Source organism: Chaetodon auriga, chromosome 22 (genome assembly GCF_051107435.1).
Source record: "Chaetodon auriga isolate fChaAug3 chromosome 22, fChaAug3.hap1, whole genome shotgun sequence".
Lineage (NCBI taxonomy): Eukaryota > Metazoa > Chordata > Actinopteri > Chaetodontiformes > Chaetodontidae > Chaetodon > Chaetodon auriga.
In genome coordinates this window covers 16,835,548-16,851,802 of record NC_135095.1, presented here as the reverse complement: position 1 = coordinate 16,851,802, position 16,255 = coordinate 16,835,548, and the positions used below count along the sequence as shown (strand labels likewise).

General features: G+C 43.7%; 1 protein-coding gene across 5 annotated transcripts in view; it reads left to right on the top strand.

The window, feature by feature from the left end:
- usp6nl (USP6 N-terminal like) overlaps positions 1 to 16,255 on the top strand; it is a 73,495-nt gene that overhangs the window by 40,148 nt on the left and 17,092 nt on the right. For all 5 annotated transcript variants that reach the window (XM_076722529.1, XM_076722530.1, XM_076722531.1 and 2 more), the window contains 5 exons: positions 2,077 to 2,150; positions 5,838 to 5,917; positions 7,041 to 7,080; positions 7,584 to 7,664; positions 11,788 to 11,895. In XM_076722529.1, coding sequence (XP_076578644.1) covers positions 2,077 to 2,150; positions 5,838 to 5,917; positions 7,041 to 7,080; positions 7,584 to 7,664; positions 11,788 to 11,895 — 383 coding nt within the window. The remainder of the gene's footprint in view (positions 1 to 2,076; positions 2,151 to 5,837; positions 5,918 to 7,040; positions 7,081 to 7,583; positions 7,665 to 11,787; positions 11,896 to 16,255) is intronic.

Here is a 16,255-nt window from a genome sequence, read left to right as displayed (position 1 = left end):
TGAGCATGTTAGCTACCAGACATTAGCGTTTAGCTCGTAGCACAGCTGTGCCAAAGTGCAGCCTCGCCGGCCTTTAGCACAGCTGTGGGCTCTTGTTTCCAATCATATAACCACAGTTTTTGGCTGGCATGGTTCCCTCAAAAGGATAATTGTGGTTTATTACGACCTGGGACTTATTTTTGGAGTTTTTGTGGTGGTGATAGTAATATTGTTCTCACCAAAGTAATCCCTGAGGTCTGGGAAAACAGCAGCGATGCTTCAGTGAAGTCTGACATGGAGAGAAACACGAGCTGGAAACAAACACGTTATTATATATTTACTGTTTTAGAAGATTAAACATGCAGAGAGGCGCTCAGTCATCATCTGTTATCCACAAAACCAGTGTGATAAACCAGGAAACTCTCCCAAAAAAAACTCACAATATAATCTGAATCTGAATCTGAACAACAGAGTTAAATCATCTAACATGACAGTCCCATCAGCATCCATTCAAGACGCGTATTGTTTGTTTAATATGATGCTTTCACTGGCACGTCTCCGCTCAGCTCGTAGGTATGATTCATCGCCCGCCTCCATTACTACGTGCTGCACACTACATTCAACATAAACACAACACGACCCCACTTAACGGAGTGTGTGCCAGCTTTGTTAGCACACATCCGATGTTTGGAGCCTCTCCTGGTCGGCTGAATCAGGAAGTGTGTGATGAACGCCGAGTTGTGGGGAATGCTGATTTACAGTCCTGAGGTGCACAGGGAGGTGAGAGGTGTGTGTTCACTGTGAGTGTGTGTTAGCAGCAGCGTACTCGCGCTGTGTGGTGCGCTGGCTCGGCAAACAGAAGGCTTTCTGTGCTGCCGCTCAGCTGTCAGTTAAAGCAGCTTCATATGGACACAAACACAGAAACGCACATTATTCTGCCCGGCTGAGGTCAGGCTGACGCGCCGGCCGTCCCACGCCGAAGTGTCCCGCTGGCTTTCTCTGACCGGTCTGGAGAGTGTGTGCTCAGACGAGTGTGTGCTCTCCACGCCGGCTCTTGGCTCTGACACACTGAGTAACACAAAGCCGGTCTGTGTTGACAGGATAATCTCATGTGTGAGTAACAGCCCCTTTAACGCCTCAGAACACTTACAGGAAGTCCTTTAACAGAGCTTTTTGGATGATTTTTACTGAACTTCAGCTGCATCAAATGATGTCGAACTCTAGCACCATTTAACGGAGCCTGTGTTGATGTTTGCACTGCTGTTAGTTATGTTGACGTTCGCTCGTTTCATCACATCCGTGCAAAGATCTTGTGCAGTATTACAGAATTTTACTGCTGATTTTTAGTCTGTATCTTTTGTTGTTTTTGTTCTTTTCTGTGTCTCTTTTATTATTTGCTGTCTGGAACAACTTAAAACCTGCATTTGTTCAATGTTGAATCCACAGCAGAATAATCTGAAAGTAATGACTGATCAGGAGGAATGAACGAGACTGCAGATAAGCGCTAACACAGCATGCTAACAAGCTAAGTTTTAGGATGTTAGCATAACTTTGTCATTCGCTCATTCTCTTTCCTGCAGAATAAAAATACTTTGTGCGTTCATTTCAAACATTAAACTAAAATTTGGAGTAAATGTAGTGAACTGGGTAGCAGCTAACATGCTAAATGCTTTAAGTTAGCATATCAAAGTTAGCATGCTATGGTTAACATGTTAATATAATTATAATAATGTGTTTTTAATTGCTGTGTTAATACTTTGTGAGTGAAGCTAGCAGACATTTTAGCATAAATTGCTCTGTAGCCTCGTTTGTCGTCTGTCAGCCTGGAACATTTTCCTTTTTTTTCAGCACGATGTGCAGCTCACCTATAATTTACCAGAAAAACAACAAACCGATGTTTGTGCTGTTGAATCTCTAAACGCCGCCGTGTTGACATCAGCTTTCAGGGACAACACGCTCGATCCTCCTGTTTGTGTAAAAGCCTGAAAACATCACCACAAACACAGAGAGCGTGTTCGCTGTTTGCTGCAGCTCACTGCGACACAGCTGTCACAGTTTGCCCTGAAACTCATTCATCTCTTCTCTCTCTGCTTCCAGCGTCTGATACCGAGCAGGATGCGGCGGTGAAACTGGACCAGGAGCGGGCGGAGATAGTCGCCAAATATGACAAGGTATGGTCAGAACTCCAGCAGCGAGCGTTCGCTGTCCTGAAACGGTTTTGGGTGAAGCTGTGACTGAACAACAATAGTTTTCTCTCGTGGTCAGCCACAGCCAAATTCCAGCCGCTCCCTCACGCTGAGACTCCACAAACTTCAGAACGCTGCGGTGGACGCCTCCTGTAAATCACTGCTTGATTGTCCGTGAAGCACAGTAATAACAGCGAGCTGCATGCAGAATCTGCCGCTCTGTGTTTTAAACGTTCTCCTGAAGCGAGCAAGGCTGTGATTACCGCGCAGGAGCCGTAGTGTCCTCGGCCAGAGCTCGTTAACCGCCGGTGGAAATTAACATGTAAATGAAGCGTCACGCCTTTAAACGCCACCTCGATGCTTCACGGCGCACATGTTCAGTGGACGAGCTGCAGGACTGTGGTTTGAAGAGGACAGTGCACAGTGACGCACTGTGTGTGTGTGTGTGTGTGTGTGTGTGTGTGTGTGTGTGTGTGTGTGTGTGTGTGTGTGTGTGTGCTGCATGCATGTGGATGTTTTCTGAGTGGCGCCTTGACTCCACGGCCCGGCGGTATCAGCCGGACCAGCCCACCACGCTCGGCTTGTAAATTAGTCTTTTTAATTTAGTCCAGCAGGCTGCATAATCAAGCTGCCTCATTAGGAGTGAAGAGACCATGGAGAGAGATGATGGTGTGTGTGTGTGTGTGTGTGTGTGTGTGTGTGTGTGTGTGTGTGGGGCGAGGCAGAGTGAGCACAATCAGAGCTAAATCAGCGTCGCTGTCGGGGTGGGAGGAGTTTAATGGAGTCGGTTATCCCGCGGACGCACACAGTCGCTCTCTCGTCAGCCGGCGTTCGTCTGCTGATGTCAAAATGATTTGTTGCCTTTGAACAAATGAAGAGTTTTGTTTCCTGGTGACTTTTCGGCTCAGGTCGGACCGCGGTCTGGTCCGTGGCGCTGACGCTTTGTGGGTCGAGGCCGCTGATTGCTGATATTTGGAGACAATACTTCATTTACATCCTCATCAAAAATGTGGAATCAACTCAGGTTGAAGTTTTTTCACAGACATTAAATTTGAAATTTAGCAGTTCTTTGCTAAATTATGCTAATTTGTTTCCCAAGGCGTGTTAGCGGTGTGGCCCGACGAGGACTGAAATATCTGAACATAATTATTGCACCTTCATCATCATCAGCTGAACAATACCTGCAGAACGAAGGACATTCTCAGCTGCACTTTGCATTTTGTGCTAATTAGCAAATGTTAGCTTGCTAATATGCTAAACTGTTTTTTGCTAATGGGCAGCATGTTAGCATCACTGTGCGCGCGCTGCTAACACGGCTGTTCTCTCACTTTATCTCCAAATATCTGTGATTTTGCTGACAGCACTTCATCTTTGTCATCAATAAAGTTCTAAGAATTGAAAAAATACATCATAAATGTATTTTGCCCTCATATTACAGGCTAACCTGAAACATTCACTCTTTGAAGAAGGGGCATCATACATTTTTAATGATTTAATAATGATTTTTAATTTTAATGAGTAATGGCACTTGATTTTTTTTATTATTCAGCCTCGATGTTATAAATTTAAATATAGTGAATCATGAATATCAGGCGAAGAAACTCATCTAAATACTGAAGCTTCTCAGATGTTCTGCATTTAATATCAGAACTGAAATGAAGATGATTAATCCGAGCAGACGTTTAACCTCCAGGGAGCGATCACAAAGCTTCGTATTCAAAGCAGAAACAAGGTGGAGACTTTAAAATGGTTTTAAAATGGGGTCACAGGTCGAAAAAGACGGTTGACTTTTCTATATAAATTCTTATATAAATCATCTGGGAACATATTTTCCAGTGACTCTAGATCACTTTTTTCCCTTTTGTTATCTGAGATTCTTATTATCATTTGACATTTTCATGTTTGTTCAACGAGCAGCTCATAATTTGATTAATAGAATAAATGAAAGCTGGCGGAGCTCTTAATCAGCAGTTGTTGAGGCATAAATTACTTTCTAAATGAAGTAGGACTTGTTGTAAAACTCTGTATGCAAATAAAAATAATAAGACCCAGTTTACAGGCAGCGAAAGCTCGGCACGACAGGTCAGCCTCAACGTGTGATTTTAAAGGGTCAGTTCACCCAAAAGCATTCAAACTGTGAGGCGGGTGTGAAGGGGGAGGCGTCTTCTAAAGATCCTGCATCAGACTAAAGGGACGGTTGCATGTCAGCACTGTGAAAACAACAGGAAGTTGGTAATTGTAGTTTGGTGGCTAATTTAACCAACATGGTCTGTAGTTGAGCCTCCCAAGGATATCCTTCACCTTAAATAAACGTCCATGAATCCACTTAGAAATCATAGAAGAAGACGCTCTTTCTAAGTACAGAACTTGCCTGAGAATCGTCACATTTTTAAGTTTTCTTCAGTGTCAAAGTGTTCCGGTGACAGATGTCTGTACGTCAACATGCACACTGCAAACAGGAACTGCTAACAGCTAATTCAGCTGTTTTTTTGCCAAAATGTAAACAAACATAGGCTCGATATTAGCCGCATTAACCTTCCTGTGTCCGTTCTGTGGGAACATGAACCACCCTGAGCTTCAGGTGTGAGATTTGGAACTTTTTGTCCTCTGGTGTTAAAACGACCCTTTTCCTCACACACTCTGGTTGTTTGATATTCTCTCCCTGCTCTCCTCTGCATAATCCTTCCTCACACGCTCTCATTGTGGCTTTTCTATTGCATTAGTGCATGATGGTGAATTAACTAGAACCGGTTTTTCGGAGGCCTGGAGTCAGACGGTGACGCAGGTGGGCGTCTGGCTGTTCATTTCACACCTGTTAATCGCTGCTCTCTCTCACACACGCACAGTTTCTCTGTGTCTCGTAAACACACACTCACGCCAACACACTTTCCCAAGGGCGCCGGAGTCGTGGCTCGTAATCTAGCAGCCAATCAAAACATGATTCTCTGGCACTGAGGAACGTGGGTGGCATGTAATTTGGAGCTCAGCGTTCAGTTTATTTCATTTGATAAGCAGCATCAGACGACCTGCAGGGCTGCAGCTAATGATGATGCACGACGTCCAGTCATCTGCTGGTTATTTTTCAGATTAATTGGATCATTGTTGTGTCTATAAAATGTCAGAAAATGCTCAAAAAAGTTCGATGAAATACGTTCTTTCACCAAATATTTGCACATTGCACCAGTGTTTCAAATAATGTTCCCACTTATAGAGATTGAAGTCAATTTAACATTGAATCAATTTAATTTTCCATCTAAAACAATAAAAATTTAACATTTTAATTCAGCTTTTCAGTCTTCAAATGGATATAAAATTAAGATTTCTGACTGAAATTAAGATTCTGGCTATTCTCTGACACGATTTAGCTTTTTATTACCTCTTTTTAAAATTTAACTCCATTCAATTGCAGGTATCTGTTCACAGAGATTAGCAGAAATGTCGAGTTTGAGAGTCAAACCATAATAAAGGCTGACTGTTATGTTCTTCTCACACTGAGTAGCATCACATCAGAGATCTTCATGGACTCTGAAAACCACCTGAAACCGACCCAAACGAGAGATCTGAGGGCAGTGAGAAGCTGCTGTCGGTCTTTATGTGCTGTAGTTTGTATCTGAAACAGGTTTCAGTCCTCACTGTCATTCATGCTGTTTCCATCTGTCTCGTTGATTCCAGGGTAAGGAGGCCACCGTGGAGCCCTGGGAGGACACCGACTTCCACCTGTACAAATCAGTCGACCGCTTCGGCTTCGTTCAGTAAGGACTCGTCTGTAATTACTCCTGATAACTAAATGAATGACCTCCAGAGCCCAGTTTGAACAGCAGCACCACACCAAGAAAATGAGAGGCTGTGAAGACGAGTGTTAGCGAGGGAAGAGCGTGTCTGCGGCCTCGGCCGGGAGGCCGCGAGCCTCTTAAACAGCACCGAGCTACAGCGTTATATATAGGCTGGCACATGGAGGCAGGAAGCCGCCTGGTTAGCCACAATCACAGGGCATCAGTGTGAGGATGCGGTGCTGGGATCCAGACCATAGGCAGTGTGAGATGGAGGATGATGGGAGGAAAAAAAAAACATCTGGGTTATGTGATTGTTTAAGACAGGGACAGAAGTAGCCTGAGGTGGAGGTCAGCGACTGGGCAGACACGACGCTGTGGACTGGGCAGACTGGCAGCAGACAGGCTTCAGGCTAAAGGAGCTGAACAAAGGGGGTCTGTGGTCTCATGTGGTCCTGTAGAGACCTCGTATGCAGGACTTCACTTGTTGGTCATTTGCATCATTGTACATTGTGGGATGGATGCGTTCACTGACACTGAGTTTATGGGTCCTTATGGGTTCCTTCATAACCTTTATTTCCTGGAAAGAAATATTTAGTTTTTCTGCTAATTAAAGAAAAAAAAACATCTTAGTATTTAATTCAGATGCCACAAATGGGAAAATTGAGCTTTTTCTTGTAGTGAAACATGTTGGATCGATCAAAGATGGATATCAATATCTTGATATGTTAGAGGCCACCTTCTTGAAGGAGCGAAGGAACGAGTGAAACGTGCACTGAAGCTCGTTAAAGGCGGCTGGCGTTCAGTGTTTCTGGTGGAATTCAGTGCAGATGAATCCAGAAAGAGCACAGATAAAGGGCAGAAACTGAGGAACGTCTAATCTGTTACTTCCTGTTTGTGCGACCGCTGACATGTTTGATGTCCCCGTCGGGGAGGCTGACCCGGATGTCGCCCGGCGGTTTCATCAGGGTTGACTAAACTGTGGCTCTTCCACTGAATGTGGACGAAAATAAACCGGAGGTGAAGAGATCAGAGTGGACTGTTGGTCTCTTCGTCCGTCTGTCTGTCTCTCATTCATTTCTTCTCTGTCTTCTTCTGTCCTCAGTAAGACGGAGCTTCCATCCTCAGACTCGCTGGAGGAGAAGGTGAGCTCAAACTCTGGACCTTTAGGTTTCGGACTGAAAACAGTCGTGACAGGTTGTAACACATCAAGTGTTGTATTTGTGTACCATGGGAATTATGAGCTTTCAGACTTGAAAAGCTCACCTCAGATCCTGAAAAAATCTTATCATTTTTATTTGTTTATAGTTTATAATTGAATAAAAATGGAAATAAATTCACTAAAACATTTAAATAGTAAATAAAATCTAAATTATGATCCCAAAGCGGCACAAAGTGTCTGAATTTGTGTTTTCACATGACAAACGTGCTTTTCCTCACTGTAAAACACGAGCTCAGCCATAAATGAGGAGATGCTGATCGACATCTGCAGACGGCTGAAAGTGGAGCAGCTCGCCGGCTTCAAAGGCCTTTGAACGCGGCGTGCAATCACTGGCGAGCCGCTCTGTCGGATTCCCATCGGACGCCAACGCACGAACAGAAAAACTGACGAGGGAGGAAGTCGCTCACGTGTCGCTTGTTTTTTCAGCAAAAACACACGGAGGTGGAGAGGACCACCAAGTGGCTGAAGATGCTGAAGAGCTGGGACAAATACAAGAACAGCGACAAGGTGAGCTTCTGTTTCCTCCATCTTTACGCTTTGATACAACATACTGAATACTCAGACTGTTGTTAAAGCTGCATTTGTATGTTTTTGGCCACTAGGGGGCAGTGGAATGACAAAATCAAATAGCTCTGGTGACATTATCAATATTATCGATTAATCTGATGATTATTTTCTCGATTAATGATAGAAAAATGTGAAAATATTGTCATATTTTACCAAAAACAAAGTCTTCAGGTGTTCGATCAACAGTCCAAAACCCAAAAATAGTCAGAAAAGCATCAAACTCTCACATTTACAAACCTGGAGCCAAGAAATGTTTAATATTTCTGCTTAAAAAAATGACTAAAACAATTATTTAGAATCAAAACAGATTCCACGGTCAGCTTCTAAATGCCAAACATACAGTTCACGTTTTTACGCTGACACATCGAACACAACGCTGATGAAAGAAGACCAAAACAATGAGCTAAAGGAGGCTGAAAGGCTCCAAACAGTGAGTGCAGTTTGGTGATAGTCACCTGTCGACGTGTCACCGCAGGCAACATGTCGCCCTTTGGAGCAGCAGACATAAAGAAAATAAAGAGTTATCTGCCTCATCAATAAGGAGATCAGTGTACTATCAATCAGCTTTTCCCGCCCTGAGCTGACCTCCACACACTGAACACATCCAAAACAGTCCAAAACAGTCACTTCACACATAATTAAAGCTGCAGGATCATATATAGAAATGTCTCATTTCACAAAACAAAACCAACCAATGAAAATCAATCAGTGATCGGATCAATCGTGCAGTCTTCGAGTTCATATCAGAGTCTGTGTGTCCTCTGCTGCAGTCGTCCTGTCCTGTCAGACGTAGAGTCTCTCCCCCCTCCACCTCCCAGCAGCACCATCAGCGTGGGGCAGGTATCAGTCATGGCCGCCTCCATCAGGGTCCAGGCTGTGGTGGTGTTGCCTGGAGCGCTTCCCCACGTCCTTCATTTGTATGTTTGGTTTCTGCAGGGATTTGGTGTGTGTGTGTGTGTGTGTTTGTGTGTGTGTGTGTGTGTGTGTGTGTGTGTGTGTGTGTGTGTGTTTTTGTGTGCTTTGAAATGTGAAATTCACTCATGGCTGGCACTGAGAGCACAGAGACTCATTCTTTGGCATCGCCTCCTCTTTGTTTTCAAAGAAATGTTCACAGCCAAGGACACCGAGGAGTGTTTAGACCTTCCCTCCGTCACATCGCTCCATCTCCTCCTCCACCTTCTTTCTTCTTTAAAGCTTCAGGGATGTTTCTTTTCCTCTCTGTCAGAGGAAACGGGTCGCACTCGATATGTCTCTTATTTTGTTTGCCAGCTGCTGAGAACATTTAGCCCGCAGTAGGACGAGAACAAGAGCCGAGCAGACGAAAAGCTGCCTTTTGTTTTCCCTCCTCGCACCACACATGACGAATTCGGCTGGAGGTTGTGGTGTTTAGCATAACGGTGATAATAAAGCTGCGTAGTGTATCTGAAACCCTGACGGGGTCAGACCTGCAGCCGGTCTGTGCAGTGACTCACAGATCGCAGGTGAGAGCGCTAACAACATGCCAAGTTACCCTAACCTGCTCGCTAACGGTTAGCAGCTGTTTTGCAGGGATTTAGTTATTTTAATGTCAGCGTGCAGATGTTCCACCAATCTGTCGCGGCATCCTGCGCTTAGCCCCGCCCCTGATGATTGTGATTGGCTTTTATGTATGTCTTTAAGCCCTATCAGAGTGATTAGGGTGCAGTCACGCCGCGGCACAGTGGATGTGCAAGACTAGTTGCGGCTAGGCTAGTAAATAAAGAGCTTTACCTGAAGTTAGCTTCCATGCTAACAAAGTTCACTCACCTGTGGGCTTGACAGGCCCCTCCCTCCTGGATCTCCACCAAACTCTGAGCTTTAATGACAAGAATTCGTATTTACTTACTTACATACTTTAGTTCGAGCTTAACTTCCGGGTTTGTGTAAGCCGGACTGGAGAGCAGCTTTAATCTGCTCCTTTAAAAACGCTGAGCTGTGTTTCTGTACCCTGTAAACACAGAGAGCAGAACTGCACATTCACAGGAATGTAAATGTTGACACACGTGTTCGAGTGTGTGCGCGCACACACACACACACACACACACACACGCTGAAAGGATGATTAGTCTAACAGATGCTCTCATTGACTCGCTCATCAGAGCTTAATTACAAGGCTGTTGCACTAGAAACTAGTGAGTCCCACGTGTGGCGGTGGAGGTTGATGGAGTGTAGGCTTTAGACACTTCACACACACACACACACACACACACACACACACACACAACCAAATGCCATTAATTCTGAGATGACACACACACGACTCTCTGCCTTTTAATAGAGAAACACCGCGACCACACACACACACACACACACACACACACATCATGAGCGTCACACGCTCTGCTCTCAGCTCGGCGAGACGTCTTCATTTGTCCCACCAACCGTCCAAAACCTCAAAATCTCGAACCAAAACAGATGGAACACAATAGTTTTCTGTTGATCCACTAATTTATTGACTAATTGTTGCAGCTCTAGAACAAATCTTTGTTCTTTAAGGAGGAAAACCAGCAAATCAGCTTCGTTCGTCTCACGCAAGTCGTAAATCAAGATAATTCATGTTTTTTTTTGACGTTACAGACAGTTGTTAGCTAACGTTATCTCAACTGTTAACCTGTAAATGTGCATAAGCTCTTCTTCTTCTGGTGTTTTTGGTGGTGACTGAACAGTTTCGGGTGCGCTGTCACCTCCTTCTTGTGTTTCCTGTTTTGAACGGGGACAGACGTTGGAGACAGTTTTACCACCGTCTGTAGTTTCATCAGTTTTCTCCTGAAGTTCATCCTTTTATTTGAACTCCAGGAGCTTCTTTCAGGACAGAACCCTCGAATCAGGACTTTTCATTCGCGTCCTCCGTCAGTCACCCCAACACCCCCCTTTACAGTCCCAACACCTCCCATATCTGCTGTGTAACTGTTCCGGCCGGTTGCGTTTTAATGGCTGCAGACGCAGAATTCGCTGCTGCGATTAGCTTTGCTGCTCCAGCAGTTTGGGTTCAGGACTTAATCTTCCTCAGCCGCAGTAGGGCTGATGCTCCGTCTCTTTGTGGACGCTGAATTACTTTGGACTGTTCTGCATGCCAGGCAGTCTCTCTGACTCGCTCTGCTGGCGCTCGTCCAGCCAGATGGTCGCGGTTCACCTTCCTCAGCCCTTTGCTTTAGCTCGGCGAGAGCGGCGAGTACATTCAAGCCGACGCCGTTTGTATCTCTGACAGGACGAGAGCGGCTCGGTCGACGGTTCCTCTGTTCGCGATCACTCCTGGCAGCTGCCAGAGACGGCATGTCTGCGGCCTGCAGCGACGACCTTTGAACACATCAGACTTCACTTCCTCACAGGACCATCGAGTCTTTTTGCTCACTGTGACCTCGAAGCACTCCGTAGTTCGGTTTGAAGAGGTTCTTTATAAGTTACTGATGTTAGTTCATATCGATAACTCGCAAACAGGATCAGTGGAGACGCATTCTGTGGATCACATGAGTCAAAGGCAGAGACAGTTAACGATACGCAATCAGCTTTTTATGAAGGTTATTTATGAGTCCGACATCTGCAGGTAAAACACCTGGAAAACTGATTTAATATGAACGTCAAGTGGTCTCATACACTCATGAAATCAGTTCATTTTTTACAAAATCCTTGCAGAGAAACAAACAACAAACAAACCAAATATGTTGTATTATACATAATATGACTTCATGTACTTTTCATGCTTCAAGACATAAACACTGCAGGGATCAGTCGTTTGAACCAATGATCAGTTTCATTGATCCATCAGTGACTGAGTCAGCGTTTGGTCCAACAGTCCAAAGACAGCTGATGTGTGATGATATAAAACCTTTGATATTGTGTTTGTTAAATGGCTGTAATGATTGATGATGTGTGAATTGTTGCTGATTGATCCTCTGAATCATCTTCATGGACGTTCACGGGGTCGGAGCAGGCTCACCTGTCGCAGGCGAGGCCACTTCAGTCTGGCGTTGGGCTCGTGGACGCTGCTCGCTCCTCTCTGAAGGCCCGCTCTAACAATGACCTCCTGCTGTGTGTCTCCTTCCAGCTGAACAGGAGGATCTATAAGGGAATCCCCCTGCAGCTCCGGGGGGAGGTGTGGTGTCTGCTGCTCGACATTCCCAAAATAAAGGAGGAGAAGAAAGACTTCTACGAGGTACGACGTCACGTCTCACGCTCCTGCTCGCCAGCACTGCCTGATGAAAGCAGAGCCGCCTCGGCCTGATCTGACTTCACTGAGTTACTGCAGGAACGTTTCTGCACCGTGAAGTCCTTTTCTTTTCCCTCTGCATTCAAACTTTGGATCTCATTAGAAGCTCAGCTCTCAGGATCAATACATCGCTGCATGGAGGTACTCTAATTATGAGTGGAGGGTGCAAACAGCAAACAGAGTGGAAATATTAACCATGAAAGACGTTTTCTGGCCCATAAGAATCCATTTCATCCACTGTGAGGGCAAAATTTTACCTTTTGTTTTCACCCCAAACTCATACGAAACGTCAGTGTATAGTTCAACACTCAGAAAATTTGGATGAAAATGGACAAATTCAAAAAGTCTCCTGCTCGCTTCAGAGGGTTTTTAATACATGAAACAAGCACAAATGTCACTTTTCCTTCATGTTTTCTGGGGTTTGTGTAGTTTCAGCTCTGCAGGCTGAGCTGAAACAGACGTTCACACACTGACGATGCAGTTTGGTTGAACTGAAAGTTGGTAAAAATCAGTTTTTGTACTTTATTTCTTCTCTCGGTCCATCGTTTTTGCAGTATTTGGTCATTAAAACGTTTTTCTGTGTTCAAGATTTTTGGTGTATTTCCGCTCGTACGCTGATGGAAACATCAGTGTATAGTTCAACATTTTGAAAATTTGGATGAAAATGGACAAATTCAAAAAGTCTTCTGCTCGCTTCAGAAGGTTTTTAATACATGAAACAAGCACAAATATCACGTTTTCTTCATGTTTTTTTACTTTTTTATCCACCATTCGAGGTCCGACCGCCGCTCTTCGGCTCACGCTGCGCTCTCCTCTTCTTCTGCAGTTGGCGCCACCTGCTGCTCATGTTGATGAAATCCTCCACCATTTTCTCAAACTTCATCTAAACTGTTGCTGAATTATATTCAGGTAGAAAAGTTGCTGTAGATTTCTGGTTTTGTGTAGTTTCAGCTCTGCAGGCTGAGCTGAAGCAGACGTTCACACACTGACGATGCAGTTTGGTTGAACTGAAAGTTGGTAAAAATCAGTTTTTGTACTTTATTTCTTCTCTCAGTCCATCGTTTTCGCAGTATTTGGTCATTAAAACGTTTTTCTGCGTAAAAATTTTTTGGTGTATTTCCGCTCATACGCTGATGGAAACATCAGTGTATAGTTCAACATTTTGAAAATTTGGATGAAAATGGACATATTCAAAAAGTCTTCTGCTCGCTTCAGAAGGTTTTTAATACATGAAACAAGCACAAATGTCACGTTTTCTTCATGTTTTTAACCAGATTTCTGGGTTTTGTGTAATTTCAGCTCTGACGTTTTTTACGCTCGTTCTTGGAGGACTTCATTATGGCATAAAAAGCGGCGTTTTTTTGTGCATTACGGCAAAAAAAACGCTGCGAAATCTGAAAAAATGCAGTTTTTTCCGCCACAATCAAGTTGAAACGTGACTGAATGTGGTGTATTTCTGGTAGACTTGGCTTGCCGTAGGTGCCCGGGTGCTTGACGTGATGTCACTTTCAAGGCCGCGCTCTCGCCAGTAATTAACGTGGGACTCTGCTGTGAAGCTGGAGACGAGCGGCGGTGGTGTATTTGCGACAAAAAAAAAGAAATTTGAAGGAGCGGCGGATTTAGGAATGGCGGCCCGCCACTCCTAAATGAATGTAGATGAAACACTGCACACTGACGATGCAGTTTGGTTGAACTCAAAGTTGGTAAAAATCAGTTTTTGTACTTTATTTCTTCTCTCAGTCCATCGTTTTCATAGTATTTGGTCATTAAAACGTTTTTCTGCGTAGAAGATTTTTGGTGTATTTCCGCTCATACGCTGATGGAAACATCAGTGTATAGTTCAACATTTGGAAAATTTGGATGAAAATGGACAAATTCAAAAAGTCTTCTGCTCACTTCAGAAGGTTTTTAATACATGAAACAAGCACAAATGTCACATTTTCTTCATGTTTTTTTACTTTTTTTTTTCTTTTTCACCATTGGAGGTTCGACCGCCGCTCTTCGGCTCACGCTGCGCTCTCCTCTTCTTCTGCAGTTGGCGCCATCTGCTGCTCATGTTGATGAACAAACTCCTAATAATCACATGACAGCAGAGGATGGAAACAAGCTTTCATTCGTTTTCTTTCTGTGCATTCGTTTGGAGACTTTTTCAACTTTTATACAGCAGCATGTAAAGTTCAGGAGAAGGTGAGCAGCAGAGAAATCCTCAAATTTTCTCAAACTACAAACTATTTTTGAAGTTTTAACTTCATCTAAACTGTTGCTGAATTATATCCAGGTAGAAAACTTGCTGTAGATTTCTGGTTTTGTGTAATTTCAGCTCTGCAGGCTGAGCTGAAGCAGACGTTCACACACTGACGATGCAGTTTGGTTGAACTGAAAGTTGGTAAAAATCAGTTTTTGTACTTTATTTCTTCTCTCAGTCCATCGTTTTCGTAGTATTTGGTCATTAAAATGTTTTTCTGCGTAGAAGATTTTTGGTGTATTTCCGCTCATACGCTGATGGAAACATCAGTGTATAGTTCAACATTTTGGAAATTTGGATGAAAATGGACAAATTCAAAAAGTCTTCTGCTCGCTTCAGAAGGTTTTTAATACATGAAACAAGCGCAAATATCACGTTTTCTTCATGTTTTTACCCAGATTTCTGGGTTTTTTGTAATTTCAGCTCTGACGTTTTTTACCCGTGTTCTTGGAGGACTTCATTATGGCGTAAAATGTGGCGTTTTTTTGTGCATTACGGCGAAAAAAAACGCAGCAAAATCTGAAAAAAATGCTTTTTTTTCCGCCACAATGAAGCTGAAACGTGACTGAATGTGGTGTATTTCTGGCAGACTTGGCTTGCCGTAGGTGCCCGGGTGCTTGACGTGATGTCACTTTCAAGGCCGCGCTCTCGCCAGTAATTAACGTGGGACTCTGCTGTGAAGCTGGAGACGAGCGGCGGTGGTGTATTTGCGACAAAAAAAAAGAAATTTGAAGGAGCGGCGGATTTAGGAATGGCGGCCCGCCACTCCTAAATGAATGTAGAGGAAACACTGCACACTGACGATGCAGTTTGGTTGAACTCAATGTTGGTAAAAATCAGTTTTTGTACTTTATTTCTTCTCTCAGTCCATCGTTTTCATAGTATTTGGTCATTAAAACGTTTTTCTGCGTAGAAGATTTTTGGTGTATTTCCGCTCATACGCTGATGAAAACATCAGTGTATAGTTCAACATTTTGAAAATTTGGATGAAAATGGACAAATTCAAAAAGTCTTCTGCTCGCTTCAGAAGGTTTTTACTACATGAAACAAGCACAAATATCACTTTTTCTTCGTGTTTTTTGTCTTTTTTTTTTTTTTTACCATTCAAGGTTCGACCGCCGCTCTTCAGCTCACGCTGCACTCTCTTCTTCTGCAGTTGGCGCCACCTGCTGCCCATGTTGATGAAATCCTCCACCATTTTCTCAAAAATTCATCTAAACTGTTGCTGAATTATATTCAGGTAGAAAAGTTGCTGTAGATTTCTGGGTTTTGTGTAATTTCAGCTCTGACGTTTTTTACGCGCGTTCTTGGAGGACTTCATTATGGCGTAAAAAGCGCCGTTTTTTTGTGCATTACGGCGAAAAACGCAGCAAAATCTGAAAAAAATGCTTTTTTTTCCGCCACAATGAAGTTGAAACGTGACTGAATGTGGTGTATTTCTGGCAGACTTGGCTTGCCGTAGGTGCCCGGGTGCTTGACGTGATGTCACTTTCAAGGCCGCGCTCTCGCCAGTAATTAACGTGGGACTCTGCTGTGAAGCTGGAGACGAGCGGCGGTGGTGTATTTGCGACAAAAAAAAAAGAAATTTGAAGGAGCGGCAGATTTAGGAATGGCGGCCCGCCACTCCTAAATGAATGTAGAGGAAACACTGCACACTGACGATGCAGTTTGGTTGAACTCAAATTTGGTAAAAATCAGTTTTTGTACTTTATTTCTTCTCTCAGTCCATCGTTTTCGTAGGATTTGGTCATTAAAACGTTTTTCTGCGTAAAAATTTTTTGGTGTATTTCCGCTCATACGCTGATGGAAACATCAGTGTATAGTTCAACATTTGGAAAATTTGGATGAAAATGGACAAATTCAAAAAGTTTTCTGCTCGCTTCAGAAGGTTTTTACTACATGAAACAAGCACAAATATCACTTTTTCTTCGTGTTTTTTGTCTTTTTTTTTTTTTTTACCATTCAAGGTTCGACCGCCGCTCTTCGGCTCACGCTGCACTCTCTTCTTCTGCAGTTGGCGCCACCTGCTGCTCATGTTGATGAAATCCTCCACCATTTTCT